The sequence below is a fragment of the Natrix helvetica genome, assembly GCF_964273705.1.
Source record: "Natrix helvetica genome assembly, chromosome: 4".
Taxonomy (NCBI): domain Eukaryota; kingdom Metazoa; phylum Chordata; class Lepidosauria; order Squamata; family Natricidae; genus Natrix; species Natrix helvetica.
The window spans coordinates 20,343,974-20,357,004 of NC_138550.1; the positions used below are offsets into that span (position 1 = coordinate 20,343,974).

The 13,031-nt window shown below is 39.1% G+C and overlaps 1 protein-coding gene across 1 annotated transcript in view; it reads right to left on the minus strand.

Annotated features, from left to right (window-relative positions):
- CPAP (centrosome assembly and centriole elongation protein) overlaps positions 1-7,252 on the minus strand; it is a 29,684-nt gene extending 22,432 nt beyond the window's left edge. The window contains exons 1-2 of the mRNA XM_081952684.1: positions 7,093-7,252; positions 1,072-1,574 (exon numbers count right to left, since the gene is read on the minus strand). Of these exons, the coding sequence (XP_081808810.1) occupies positions 1,072-1,494 (423 nt within the window). The 5' untranslated portion in view covers positions 1,495-1,574; positions 7,093-7,252. The remainder of the gene's footprint in view (positions 1-1,071; positions 1,575-7,092) is intronic.
- Positions 7,253-13,031: the final 5,779 nt, after the last annotated feature.

Below are 13,031 nucleotides of genomic sequence, written 5' to 3' on the forward strand. Positions count from 1 at the left end.
GACCAGGATGGAGGAGCAACCCCCATCCTTGGCCCTCCAGAGATCATCCACCAACGCGACCAAGGCCGTCTCCGTGCTGTGACCGGGCCGGAAACCGGACTGGCGCGGGTCTAGATAATCAATTTCCTCCAAGTGGCGAGGGAACTGTTGCGCCACCACACTCTCTACAACCTTTGCCAAAAAGCAAATTTCTGACCTAGGCTTCCCGAGAACATGAAACAAACTCCTTGTCCCGACAAAAAACCCTTTTCTTAATTTACTGTGAATTCTGCTCATTCACATCCAGCAAAGTCTTTCAAAGTCTTACCTTATCTGGCTTGGAGAGCTAAGAGGCTGATATCTGCAAAACTTGGCAAGGTGTCTCAGAGAGTCACGAACCAATTAAGTGAACTAATTGTCTCCTGCAAACTCCACTCCCCTTTCGCTCCTCTCTTATTTCCTCTGGGAGGGGCCATTCATCGTCCACCTGTGGCCTTACTTCCAAGTCGACCCCTGTTCTTTAGCTGTTCCCTTCGTCTGGCAACTCTGTGCACGCGCACACTGGGAACAGCTGTTTGTCTGCATCACTGACGTCTGACTCTGAAGGCAGCTGATAAGTGGCATACAGCTCTGGCCCCCTCTCTGCCTCTGACACAGAGCCTTCATCAGAGCCTCCCTCAGACTCCAGGACTGGCCCATGAGTTACTCCCCAATCTCCTTACCGTCCGAATCTGCTACCAGCTCCACTGGCCGGCCACAACAAAACTAACAATATACTTTAAAAACATTTCTAGCATTGAAGGCTAAGCACAAGTACCACCTAATTCTTGCAATTTGGACAGTAGCGTCTAGCATTAAAACAGGTGAGAAAATATGGATGCGTTACTGGTTGATAAGTACCAGACTGAGATTCAAATGAAACTATAACATCTCTCCTCAGATTTGGCAAGAGTAGAGAAACCGTAACAACACATAAAGAAGTGGGTTCACGAAAGTTTCCCTGGCAAAAGGTTTGAACTATGTACCCAGTTTTCACAAGGAAGAATATTTTTAATCTGTCTAAAAAACATACATCGTCTTAGTGTTTTTTACCTGTTCCAGTTTTTGTAAGAGTAATTCGGTGCAGCATCCTTCATCCAGGTCATCTAATTGATCAGAATCAGCCTTAGTTTCAGTGGTGGTCCATTGAGCTGGGACATCTTTAACCATTAACGTTTGTTCCCTGTTAGAAGCTGAAGTTGAAAAAAGTGTCTTGGAGACATCCACTTTTTCTTCAAGAGAACTTTTAAGGTCCAGTGTTTGCTCTTTGTGCATAGTGTCTTCACTTGGAGAAATGCTACTTGATCTGTGCACCAAATTAACCCCATGACCTGATGAGACACTTTCCTTGCTGATTGCTCTGGTGGTTTTCAAACCAGAGAAAGCAGGATTTAGTATGACTCCAGCACGGGCAGTGTTAGACATCCAGTCCGAAAACAAATTTTCCTCCCAATTCAGATCTGTGGAGATGGCCATCTGGAAAAGTAAAACAGTCCAGCCTTAAATAATCTTCTTGCCGGAGAGGTTTGAGAAATCCAAGGTCTCACTTTCCGTTCCTGAACAATTTTAAAAAGAAAACAAAAACATCATTCATATAGTTAGTGCTCGGCTTACGATGGCAATTGGGGCTGGAATTTCTGTCACTAAGTGATGGGGTTGTAAAGCACGACGGCAATCCCGGTAGTCCCATTGGTCAACCTTAACTAAATCCCACTGTGGTTAGAAAAAGCAATTTCTAGCCAGCTTCCCATAATCAAAGTCAGTGAGAAATCTGGCAGGATGTTGCAAGTCCCAGACCGACATGTATAATACTAATAAATAATATTATTTTTCTGTGTCCAGAGATCACATGAAACTCAAAGGTGATGTAATGATGTTTGTGTGCAAATTCTTTGTTGTGTCAGTATTCAGCAAGAAATTATGCAAGTTATGCTTGGTAATTCTTTTCTTTTTTTGTGAAATTTGTATTTTATTTTTAAACAAACAAACCTTTGTGCTTCCTCGCCATAGTCTTCACTTACAATTTATATAGAATCTCATATTATCAATCTGATATATATGTATACAATTATTATCATTGTTAAACATTTATTTGACTATAACTATTATTACTTCCTTTTATGTCAGAGATTCTAAATTTGGAATACATTTATATTATGGCATTTCATTACATCATCCTAAAACCATCCAGTAATAATACATCTTTATGTTGTATTCTGTATAAAATTGTTTATATTTGGTTACAAAACTTTTGTGCATCCTCTCCATAGTAGTCCTGACTTACAATTTATATAAAATCTCATATTATCAATCTAGTATATATGTATACATTATTATCATTGTTAATCATTTATTTGACTATAACTATTACTACTTCATTTTATGCATAATATTCTAAATTTAAATAAATTTAGATTAATTTTTATTATAGCATTTCATTACATCATCCTGTATCCATCTTTTATCTCTTGCCATTTGTAGTATTTGTTTTCTAATTGCTTTCTTGGTAGATCTTATAGGAACTTCTCTTGGCAACTTGTTTTTCACTGCATATCTTGTAGTATGCTTGGTAATTCTTGAAGTACGATGGGGATCTGGTGATTTATCTAAAAACTGCATGTGGATTCAGGGTAACTGATCTAGCTCATTCCCACAACTACTAAAGGAAAACGATAGGAAAGACTAATTCAGATGCAGCAATGCTTAAATTAAGATGAAATATGTTATATAAACCCTTATACTGCTAAGGCTGCACTATTTAGCAGATGTTTATTTCGATATAGATATGATGATGATCATAGATATGCTGATTATCAACACATAATTGTACTTTTTCTATGTCTGGGCTGATGCTGTCAAACCAATTACTATGCAGTTGAAGCAAGTATTAATTTGTTAGGATTTAGGAGCTAAAAGGTATTGATTCACCCAGGCCCTTTAACGCTTTTGTGTAATGGTTTCATAAGCTACTTTCAGATGTTAGAGGAGCAGAATAGCTTGAATAAAGGGATCTGCAGGACCACCTTCCCCTAAACTAAAGACATCTACCCATCCTACCACCCAGCCAGCGTGGGCATACTCCTGGTCCTTTCCCACAAAATCTGTCATCTAATGGAAGCTAGAAAGCATGCCAGCAAGGTCTTGCAGAACACCTTGTTTCCCCAAGGTTCAGCAGGGCTCCAGCCATTTATTCATTAAATTTTATTTTCTGTCTAACTCATCATGGGGCTACTCTAGGCTGCTGACAAAATTAAAAAGGGAGAAATGAAAGCAAGTGTAAAGATAACGGCAGTAAAGGAATAGATCAATAGAATGAGCAATGGAAAAGAAAAGACCTGGCTTTTCGTCAGGCGCTGGGAGAGGATTAGATGAGGGCACGTTAACAAGGATTGGCACCAGGTTTTATTGTTTAAGTGTTTCACGTCTTAACCGCCAGGAGTGGGCTGCTGGGGATTTTCAGGGATTCGGGAGAACCTCTAGCTAAGATTCTGTGCAGTTCGGAGAAACCCCAAATCCCACTCCTGGCTGGCCCCGCCCACCCCACCCCTCCCAGGAGTCCCCACAGGGCCCGTTTTGGATGCAGATAAGTATAGGGCGCATGCAGAGGCTTAGGGAGGGCAAAAAACGGACCTACCGGAAGTTCAGGAAGGCCAGAAACGGGCCCGTTTCCGGTCTCCAGAGCGTCCGCGGAGCTTGGGGAGGCTGTTTTAACTCTCCCAAAGGCTCAAGAAAAGCCTCCGAAGGCCAGGGAGGGCAACCCCCCCCGCCGTGATGTAGGAGGCCAACTAGGCCACGCCCACCATGGCCAGGCCCACCAAGCAACTGGGCAGAGAACCCCTTGCTAAAATTTTTGAAGCCCACTCCTGTTAACTAGTTGTGCTTTGTAGTTTTAAAAATGATTTTATGTATCTTTTAAGTCTGGATTGGGAACAGGCCAGAGTTGCTTGAAAGGTGACTAGCTATATCCGGGATGGCAAACCTGGTCCCTGAAGCCTGCAGAGAGCCTCCGGGGGGGCAGGGGAGGATGTTTTCACCCTCCCAAGGCTCCTATAAAGCCTCTGTAGCCTGGGGAGGGCGAAAAGAACATGCAAAAATGGGGGGGAACGCCTCTCATGTGTGCATGCGCACTGGGGGGGTCGCATTTTGCATTATGGGTGCGGTACGCCTACGCATGACCCCCTGCACTCCCCCACTTATGGTACACGAGCCAAAAAAGGTTCGCCATCACTGAGCTATATCAAACAAACGAACAAAATACCCTTCTAGACTGCCCATGAGCTTTAGAAATGAGAGTTTTACTAGGGTCCTCTTTCTTTTGAGTGGATGTTTCACTAAGTAGTGATGGAGAAAAGAGAACTTCCAGGCCCTTCCATTACCGATGCCACAGGGTTAATAGATTGGTTCCTCTTATTTTCTATCTACAAGAAGCCATTGAGTGAGATCATTTGCTGACAGAAGTCAGGTATCATTTGTAAGCTAATAAGGATTTTCCTATGTGAATCAAAGCAGCCATATAGTGCCTCCTGGTGGTTGCTATAATTGAAAATACCACACAGTATAATGTACACTGATGCTCCACAAGGAGGTGTAGAACTCATGATAAACCCCATACATAGGAAATAACATAATGTAAGATTAGTAACTCTATTCATAGAGAAAGAGGATTTCCATATAATACTTCAGTAAGCTAATTCTCAATTGAACATTATGACTGCACGCCAAACAAGAGATGCAGTGGTAGGCCTTTCCTGATTTCCTGGAGGCTATTAGGATATGGACAGGGACAAACACTTAGTCTCAAGGCAGAATTACTTTAAGCATGAAAACCTTCTGATACCAAAGACCATCTTAATTCTGGACAGGCCATTAGCAAAAGTTGATTGTAACCCACAGTTCTTGCTCAAAAAACTCAGTGGTGGGTTGCAAGCGGTACGCCCCGGTACGGACGTACCAGAGCCTGCCCGGAGCATCAGATCTGCAGTGCTCCGCATGGCCCGTTTTCACCAAAAACGGGCCTGTTTTCGCCAAAAATGCACCCAGTTTTGGCCTGCAGTGTGCTTCAAGGGGCCTGGGAGGGCAAAAACATGACACGTGGAGGGCTTGGGATGCCAAAAACACTTGTATTCGGTCTATAAGACACAGCTAAATTTTCAACCACTTGTAGGGGTGGGGGAATGTTTGTTACTTCAAAAAAATACAGTAATTAGATTATATAATTTTTTAAACTAAGTTTTAGTTCTATTAACTAGGTGTGTAAGTCAGAATCATATAAACCACAAAAAATAAACAAACACATAAATACTCATGTACTTTTTTTCAGCTTCTTGGACCATATTTGATCAGACTAATGAGGGACAATTCTTAACTAATCTTGCCTGCTTCCTCTTTTCATGGAAATATAATTTGATGGAAATATACTACAATAATTAAGTGTCCAATATTTTAAAAATCTATCTATGTTTTTTTATTTGGCTACCAAATTTATTTATTTACAGTGTCTTAATGCCACCCAATCTTTCAGTTCTAACTGGATTACAATTAAAAATAATAATTTAGGAAAAATCTACAAAACATATACCAAAAACATACAAACACAATATGACAATCCCACATGATAAATTGACAAGTAATCCATATTGCTGTCCTGTTGGCGTAAGACAGCAGTTACTGTTTTTGCATTTCACAATTACCTTGACAGAATTCAACACAACCTTATTCCACATTCTGATTTAGGCAGCTTTCATAAACTAAAAATATTTTCTGTGTTGGTTGTGATAATATTTTTTATTTATAAATCTCCAGAATTTGCAGTATCTCTCTCCCCTTTATATTATGTTGTTATAAATCTTGTTTATTGTTAGGTGTCATTTTAATAGTAATGTTTATATAATTAAAGATAATTAACATTGTACTATTTAGATAGTTTAGACAAGTATTGAGAAAAGAGAAGAAAAAGAAAAGTATTCCATTAACATTATTTACAGTTTAGGATGTCAATGAAACAAGCATAAAATTAGTTGCCTTCTTTCATCTAAAGTTGAGTAAAGCATTGAAAAAAACACTACAACTCATTTCAAAGTATTTGTTGTATAATGTTTTGATCTTTAACCAATTACTTAACAATAAAAGGAACATTATTACTTTTGTACTGTTTTTATTATGTACCATCAAGTCGTTTTTGACTCCTAGCAACTAGATATTCGTCATCACAACCTATCCTTAACCTACTCTGTCAAGTCTCCCAAATGGTGCATTCTTTCTACACTGCAACTGAGTCCTTGCTAACAATCATTAATAATAATTGTCGATTGTATTGTGTGTCTACGCACAGTACATGTTAATGAAAGGGAAAATAAAAGCAGATTTGACAAGAATTAAATATCAAGCAAGTAGGAAAAAAAGGATTTTTTTATTTTAAAAAATGGATTTCTGACTCCATCATGTTTATACCTCTGATTATTTGCATGTTTTTAACATGGGAAGATAAAATACAAGGGTCATCCCATGTTTGATATGCACCCAAATGAATCATAAATCTTTTAAACTCTGGTGTCCCCAAGGTCAATGGAGCCCCAATTCCATAAATTCTCCAGATGAGATTTTATTCCCCATTCATTTGGATGGCACCATTGCAGACATCCCGAACTGCAATGCCGGGACCCATCACAGGGATTGTGCCAAAGATGCCAATGTGTTCATTTACGTAGCCTTGGGGCCTTTTTGACTTCTTAATTAAAAACTCTATTCATCTGGTGTGAGAAGTAGAAGAGAAGGCAGACAGGAGGCAAAGAGGGCCTAAAACAGAGGTCTTCAAACTTGGCAACTTGAAGACTTGTGGACTTCAACTCCCAGAATTCTCCAGCCAGCACTGCTGGCTGGAGAATTCTGGGAGTTGAAGTCCACAAGTTTTCAAATCGCCAAGTTTGGGTACCCCAGGCCTAAAAGATGGGCTAGAGATCAAAATAAAAGTAAGCGAATTCGCCGTCACGTCCTCAAATCCTGAACGCAGATGCATCTTATGAAAGGCAGCGGAAGAAAAACAGACTACAACGGCCTCTTAGTCGCCTCACTCACCTCACTCGACGTCCAACCTCTTCCCGCAGAAAGCGCCGACAGTCGGATCCTTTACAAGTACAAACCTACCGCCACCTTCGAAGCGATCAGCGCCACAGGCTGAAGAATAGGGAGCGCAGAGTCTTCTGGGAGTCGTAGTTCGCCGCCGGGAAAGGCACCGTTCTACGAAGCAGGCTGCCTGCGGCGTAGCTGACTACGATTCCCAAGAAGTTTCGGAGAATGTTGCTTGACGTCATGGCTCTTGGCCGAACTTAGTGGCAGTTAAAGGGAGGGGTAGAGTCCCTCCCTTTGAAGGGAAGGGTAGCTCTAGGCGTGCACTATTGTGACCATAGTCACCATCGCAACGCTATTAAATTTTAAAGTGAGGAGATAATTTTAATGTGCGATGTAAACGTTAAAAAAAGGCTTTTAAAAAGTACAGCAAAATATTGTGATGGTCTGTCAAGTTGAAAATAAGTTCTGTGTTGCTTTCAAAACCAAAAATAATTTTGCTTTGTGGATTGTGATGTTGCCTAAAATTTTAGGCTTCATTGTTACCGTTTTTAAAAGGTGACATTAGCACTTAACATGGCAATCTAGACCTCTTTTTAACGTCAGGAAAGCACAGGGCACTTCTTCTTGGCCAAGTCAATTTCTTTTAGTGTGCAAGAACTTGTCAGTTCAGCACTAAAAAAGAGATTGTATTCTGAAAGTCTTTAAATAGACTTGCAACTTTTAAGAATGATACAAACCCAGCTGGGGAAAAGTAATACAACCCCTGGAATGTTATCTAGAATGAACATTTTCTATTGTTCAAGTGTGGCATGTAATCAATGTTTTTTATTATTTCATCACTTGCTTTCTTGATGTATCACACATCCAAATATATGCATCATTTATTTCTGTACCCTATAAACATCTATTGGCATCTCCTTAATAAATGCTTTTTGCTTTGCCTAACTTACCAATACTTGGTGATTCATATTTGCTGATTGGGGAAGAAGACTTTTTCAAAAGTAAAAGTCTCTCAAAGTCAGGATCAAGTTCTTATCAGTTCCATGCCAAACTGGAAGTGCAACAGTGGGGATTATGAATGCAAGAGTGAGTCTGGGGGCAACAGTGGGAATTGTAAACAATAATGGTAAAAATAATACAAAATAAAATACAGTGACTATGGTTTTCCAAAAAATACTACTTATTTGATTTGTACACTGCCTTTCTACCTGGCAAGTATACCCTTAGAAAAATTTTAAAAAGAGAACCCCTTTGGTTCTAATAGTGGGTAGGGCACTAGTCTAGAACAGCGGTCACCAACTGGTGGTCCGTGGACCACTACGTCTGCGATAAAATTTTGGTGGTCCACAGAAATTTTTTTTGCATTTTTATATTGCACTAAATACTATTTACCGTTTTAAAAAATTCATATTAATGGACTGCGGGATTTAAAATTATGAATTTAGTGGTTCCTGAGGTCCGAAAAGTTGGTGACCCCTGGTCTAGAAAGCAGATTTGAGTTCTAGTCTCACCTTAGAGATGAAAGCTGGTTGGATGACTTTGTACCAGTTATTTTCTCTCAACCCAACCTATCTCATAAGGTGATTGTTGGGACAATAGGAGAAGGAAGAAGCATTATGTACGTTATGTTTGCTAGCTTAAGTTAATTATAAAGTAATAGAGGCATGATTTAAAAATCCAAATAAAAGTCTAATTCTTTGAATCATAAAATATAATGCAGAAGTGTGCCTTATCCAGAATCATGCTTCTGCTGGTTCAAGGTTCAGTCTGCTTTATGTGCCTCTCAAATCTCCATTAAAAAACTCCCAGAGAATCATTAGATGGCAGCAGAGTTTTCTTTGCTGCAATCTCTTGATCATCTGGATATTTACAATTTAGAACTGGAAATTCTAATCTTTGAAACCTGTTCAAAATGGTACTTTAATACAAACAATCAATTATTTGTAATATTATCAGAATATGGCTATTGTTCTTAATATTCCCCCTGGGAGATTTTTCACAGATTGAACAAAATTCAATTTCATACTATAGCTATGTTGGCATAATACAGAGTACCACAAATGTAACCAGCTGCATTTCATCTTACGGTATTGTTTGAAGTAAACTTAGATGGTGTTTGTAGATCTGTGTGTCATACAAATCCAGAACCATGGGAAAATTATCAGAGTAATGTGTCACTTTTATGAAGTATTTTACTATTGGTAAATCTTCATTGTAGATTAATGCTTTCATTAAAATGTAAGATATCCAAAGAGGAGGAGGAGGAGAAGACTGGAAAAGAAGAACTAGACTGGAGTAGTAGTAATCAAGAAGTCTAAAAATTAAGCCAGATGATTCAGCCAGATTTTTTAGGATTTCTTCTTGAAGGGCTAAATGCACAACATTTTAGGAAATTCTCGTGGACTATTTTTAACTTGCATTTTTCCCTTCTACTAAACCGCCTCGCAACAAATTAGCTTCCATTAATGCAGCTAATTAAGGATAAAATTATCAGAGAATGAATGCTGTGACAAATGTGTTAATTTTGCCATAAGTTTCCGTCCGTCCGTCGTCCGTCCGTCCGTCCGTCCCCCCCCCCCCCCAGGCTTTACAGGATAGGAAAAATGAAATATCCATGAGAGCACCCCCCCTCCCCCCCGGGTTTGTTGTTGATTCGCCTGGAACAATTTTATTGGTGGCTTCACTTCCGTAAAGCTGAGTGAATCAGCGCCCTCCCTTTGGAAACTTGCTTTGAATTTCCCTTGAAGTATAAGGAACCAGGAAGTCTCTGCTGCGAAATTGGAATATAGCAGCCAGCAGGCAAGTAGATTTTTAAATCTCACTGTGCTTTGGATTTTCAGATGAATCCCGATAAGAGGAACGGTATTTTAACCGAGTCTCATAATTGGCTGAAACGTGATGTTTTGTTTGATAATTTTGCTACTGTAACTGTGTCTTCAATAGTGGAATGATAAGCAGCAATTTTACAGTACCAGGCAGAGGAAAGTTCATGCAGAATGGATGCATGATCTATGGGCGTTAAAGGACCGAATTAAGACTGGGAACAACACTACAATAAAGTGAAAGGATTTTGTTCCCTTTCGGATTGTGTTGGTTTTTCTTCTAGTTAGTTGCTAGAAACTCTCCCTAATAAAATATGTGACCGTGACAATCATAAATAAAAAGAATATGAATTTCATTCATATTCTGATTAAGATGCACATCTGTAGTATATTAAATAATATACATGCCTGTTATCTACATTGAAAAACATACTGTACATACTGCAGTGTCACTGCAACAAATATATTTAATTGTGAACCACAAAACTTAAAATGAGTTCCTCTAGAGGCAACATTTATTTTGCCTCTAGAATATTACGTATGTATTTTCATGTTTGTATTAAGCCACTGTAGCTTTTTTCAATAATTAAATTAGAATACCTGTTTTTGCATAACACTAATTTTTGTATAAGGTTAGTTAACATAAATGCTGTAATAATGTTATAATGATCTTTGAACTGTTCTATTGTATATGCTGACACAGCCCATAAATTTTTTTTTTTACAAAATGACACTAAATTAAGTTTGGCTCAGGGCTTCATTGTGTGTAAAAAACACTTTTAAGTGTTAGTGAAACACCCACTTTCCCTTTTTTCCTCCCCTTAAGTACTTTAGTTATTGGTACAGGTATGGCAACATGATAGTATTTTGTGTGCTAACAAAGCATTGAGCTGGACCAAATTAAACCATATAGTGTTTTCATAGCATTACTTAAAATGTTCCTTAAAGTGAAATCTGGGATATTTTCACCTACAGTTTTTTCTCCTTCCGGTAGCAATCCTAAAGATACATATTTACCTTAAAGTGCAGTCTTCCATTCATTATTCTGAGTAGATAGGATTTGCTTTCAGAAATAATATAGTATGATTACTCAAAAATAAGTGACACTAGAATTAGTAGTGATTGGCCCTCTAGGCATTGTGCCAATGAAACTTAGAGCATTTGAAAATCTGACCAATAGCTGAATTCTAAAGATGGGGGAATGCACTTATGGAATATTGTCCTAAGGTGTGTAATGTTTGCTCTTATTAATCAGATGTTAAATGGCTCTATTGCACTGTTGAAATATACCGGATTTCGGATTGATATTGTTGCTAACTAATACAGATTGCTTAACTTGTTAGACATTCTCTTCTGGACTGTAGAATGTTTTAAACTGCTTTTCCCCCCAATAATCTCAGTGCATAGATATTTTAGTAATTTAGATTTCAGATTTGCATGTAAACTGCTTTAGTGGACATTAATAATCTCAGTGCCTAGATATTTCAGTAATTTAGATTTCAAATTTGCATATAAACTGCTTTAGTAGACATTGGAACTGAAATTGACACAGACATATTAGAAATAGTTGTTTCTTAAGCAGCAATATTGGAAAGGGAATATTATCTACTGTAGAAATTGAACAATCTAATTTTGTTTAATTTCCCTCCCAAGTTTCTAAAGCTTTTCTATTAGATTCATATATGACACAACGCTGGGGGGGAAACCTGTATTATGTAACTCATTATCTTGTTCAGATCTGTTGTTGTTAATGATATCCTAATTTATCCCAGGGCCAAACCTCTATTTTAGCAATAGCACTTTGATTTACATATCGCTTCATAGTGCTTTTATAGCCCTCTCTAAGTGGTTTAGAGAGTCACCATGTTGCCCCCAACAATCTGGGTCCTCATTTTACCCACCTCAGAAGGATGGAAGGCTGAGTCAACCTTGAGCCTGGTGAGATTGGAACTGCTGAACTGCAGCTAGCAGTCAGCTGAAGTAGCCTGCAGTACCGCACTCTAACCACTGAGCGAAACTTGGCTTTATTATTTTAATGTACTTTTGCAATTTCTTTTGTTCTTTTACTGTTGTTATGTTAAACTTATTCTTTAACTCTCTGGAAATGGGATCAATTTGTTTATTTATTCCTCCCACCTGCTAGTAAGATACAAATCATTATATAACAATAGAATCTGAAAAGTAAAGCTATAAAGCTATAAAAAATAACACCAAACCATGATAACAGTCTAGGCCCGTGATGGCGAACCTATGGCATATGTGTCACCTATACCATATTTGGTGGCACACCAGCTGTCAGCTCCAGCGTGCATGTGCGCGCCGGCCAGATGATTTTTCACTCATTCGGAGGGCCAGGGTAGGCGGTTTTCGCCCTCCCCAGGCTTCAGGAAAGCATCCAAAGGTTGGGGAGGGCAAAAAATGGCCCCAACTGGCCAACTGGATGTTCGGGAACGATCCGTTTCTGGCTTCCGGAAGGCCTCCAGGGAGGCGGAGGGGGAGGGCGCTTTCGCCTTCCCCAGGCTGCAGGATAGCCTCCAGAGCCGGGGGGGGGGGTTCGTGCACACATGCGCAAGGGAACACATGCCTCCAGGACACTGCAACCATCATAAACGTGAACCAGTTGTCAAGCATACGAATGTAAATCATGTGAACATAGGGATGCTGTGACCATCCTAAGTGTGAAAAATGATCATAAGTCACTTTTTTCAGGGCTGATGTAACTTTGAACGGTCACTAAATGAACTGGTGTAAGTCAAGGACTCCTATAGTCTAGTTTAATTTTTATTAATGTTCAGAAGGATGACCAAATTTTGCTCAGTTACCATTTCTATTCATTATGTAACATTGTAGCTACTGTTGCAAACATTTTATGCATCTGGTTGAACTTGAAATCAGATGTTTATTTTATTTATATATATGTGTCATGCATTCTGGGTCATTGACTGTAACTAATGATGATTGTGAGCCAGCCATATTGTAAAAGTGTATTGAGTAGATATTGAAGCTTTCCCTTCCTGGGCATGCTCACTCAGATTAGCATTGCAACTCCAAGTCATCCTGGCCCAAAGTAATTTTTAAAAAATCCTTGCTGGAACTGTTCTGATTTGAAATTTGCTTTGCAGG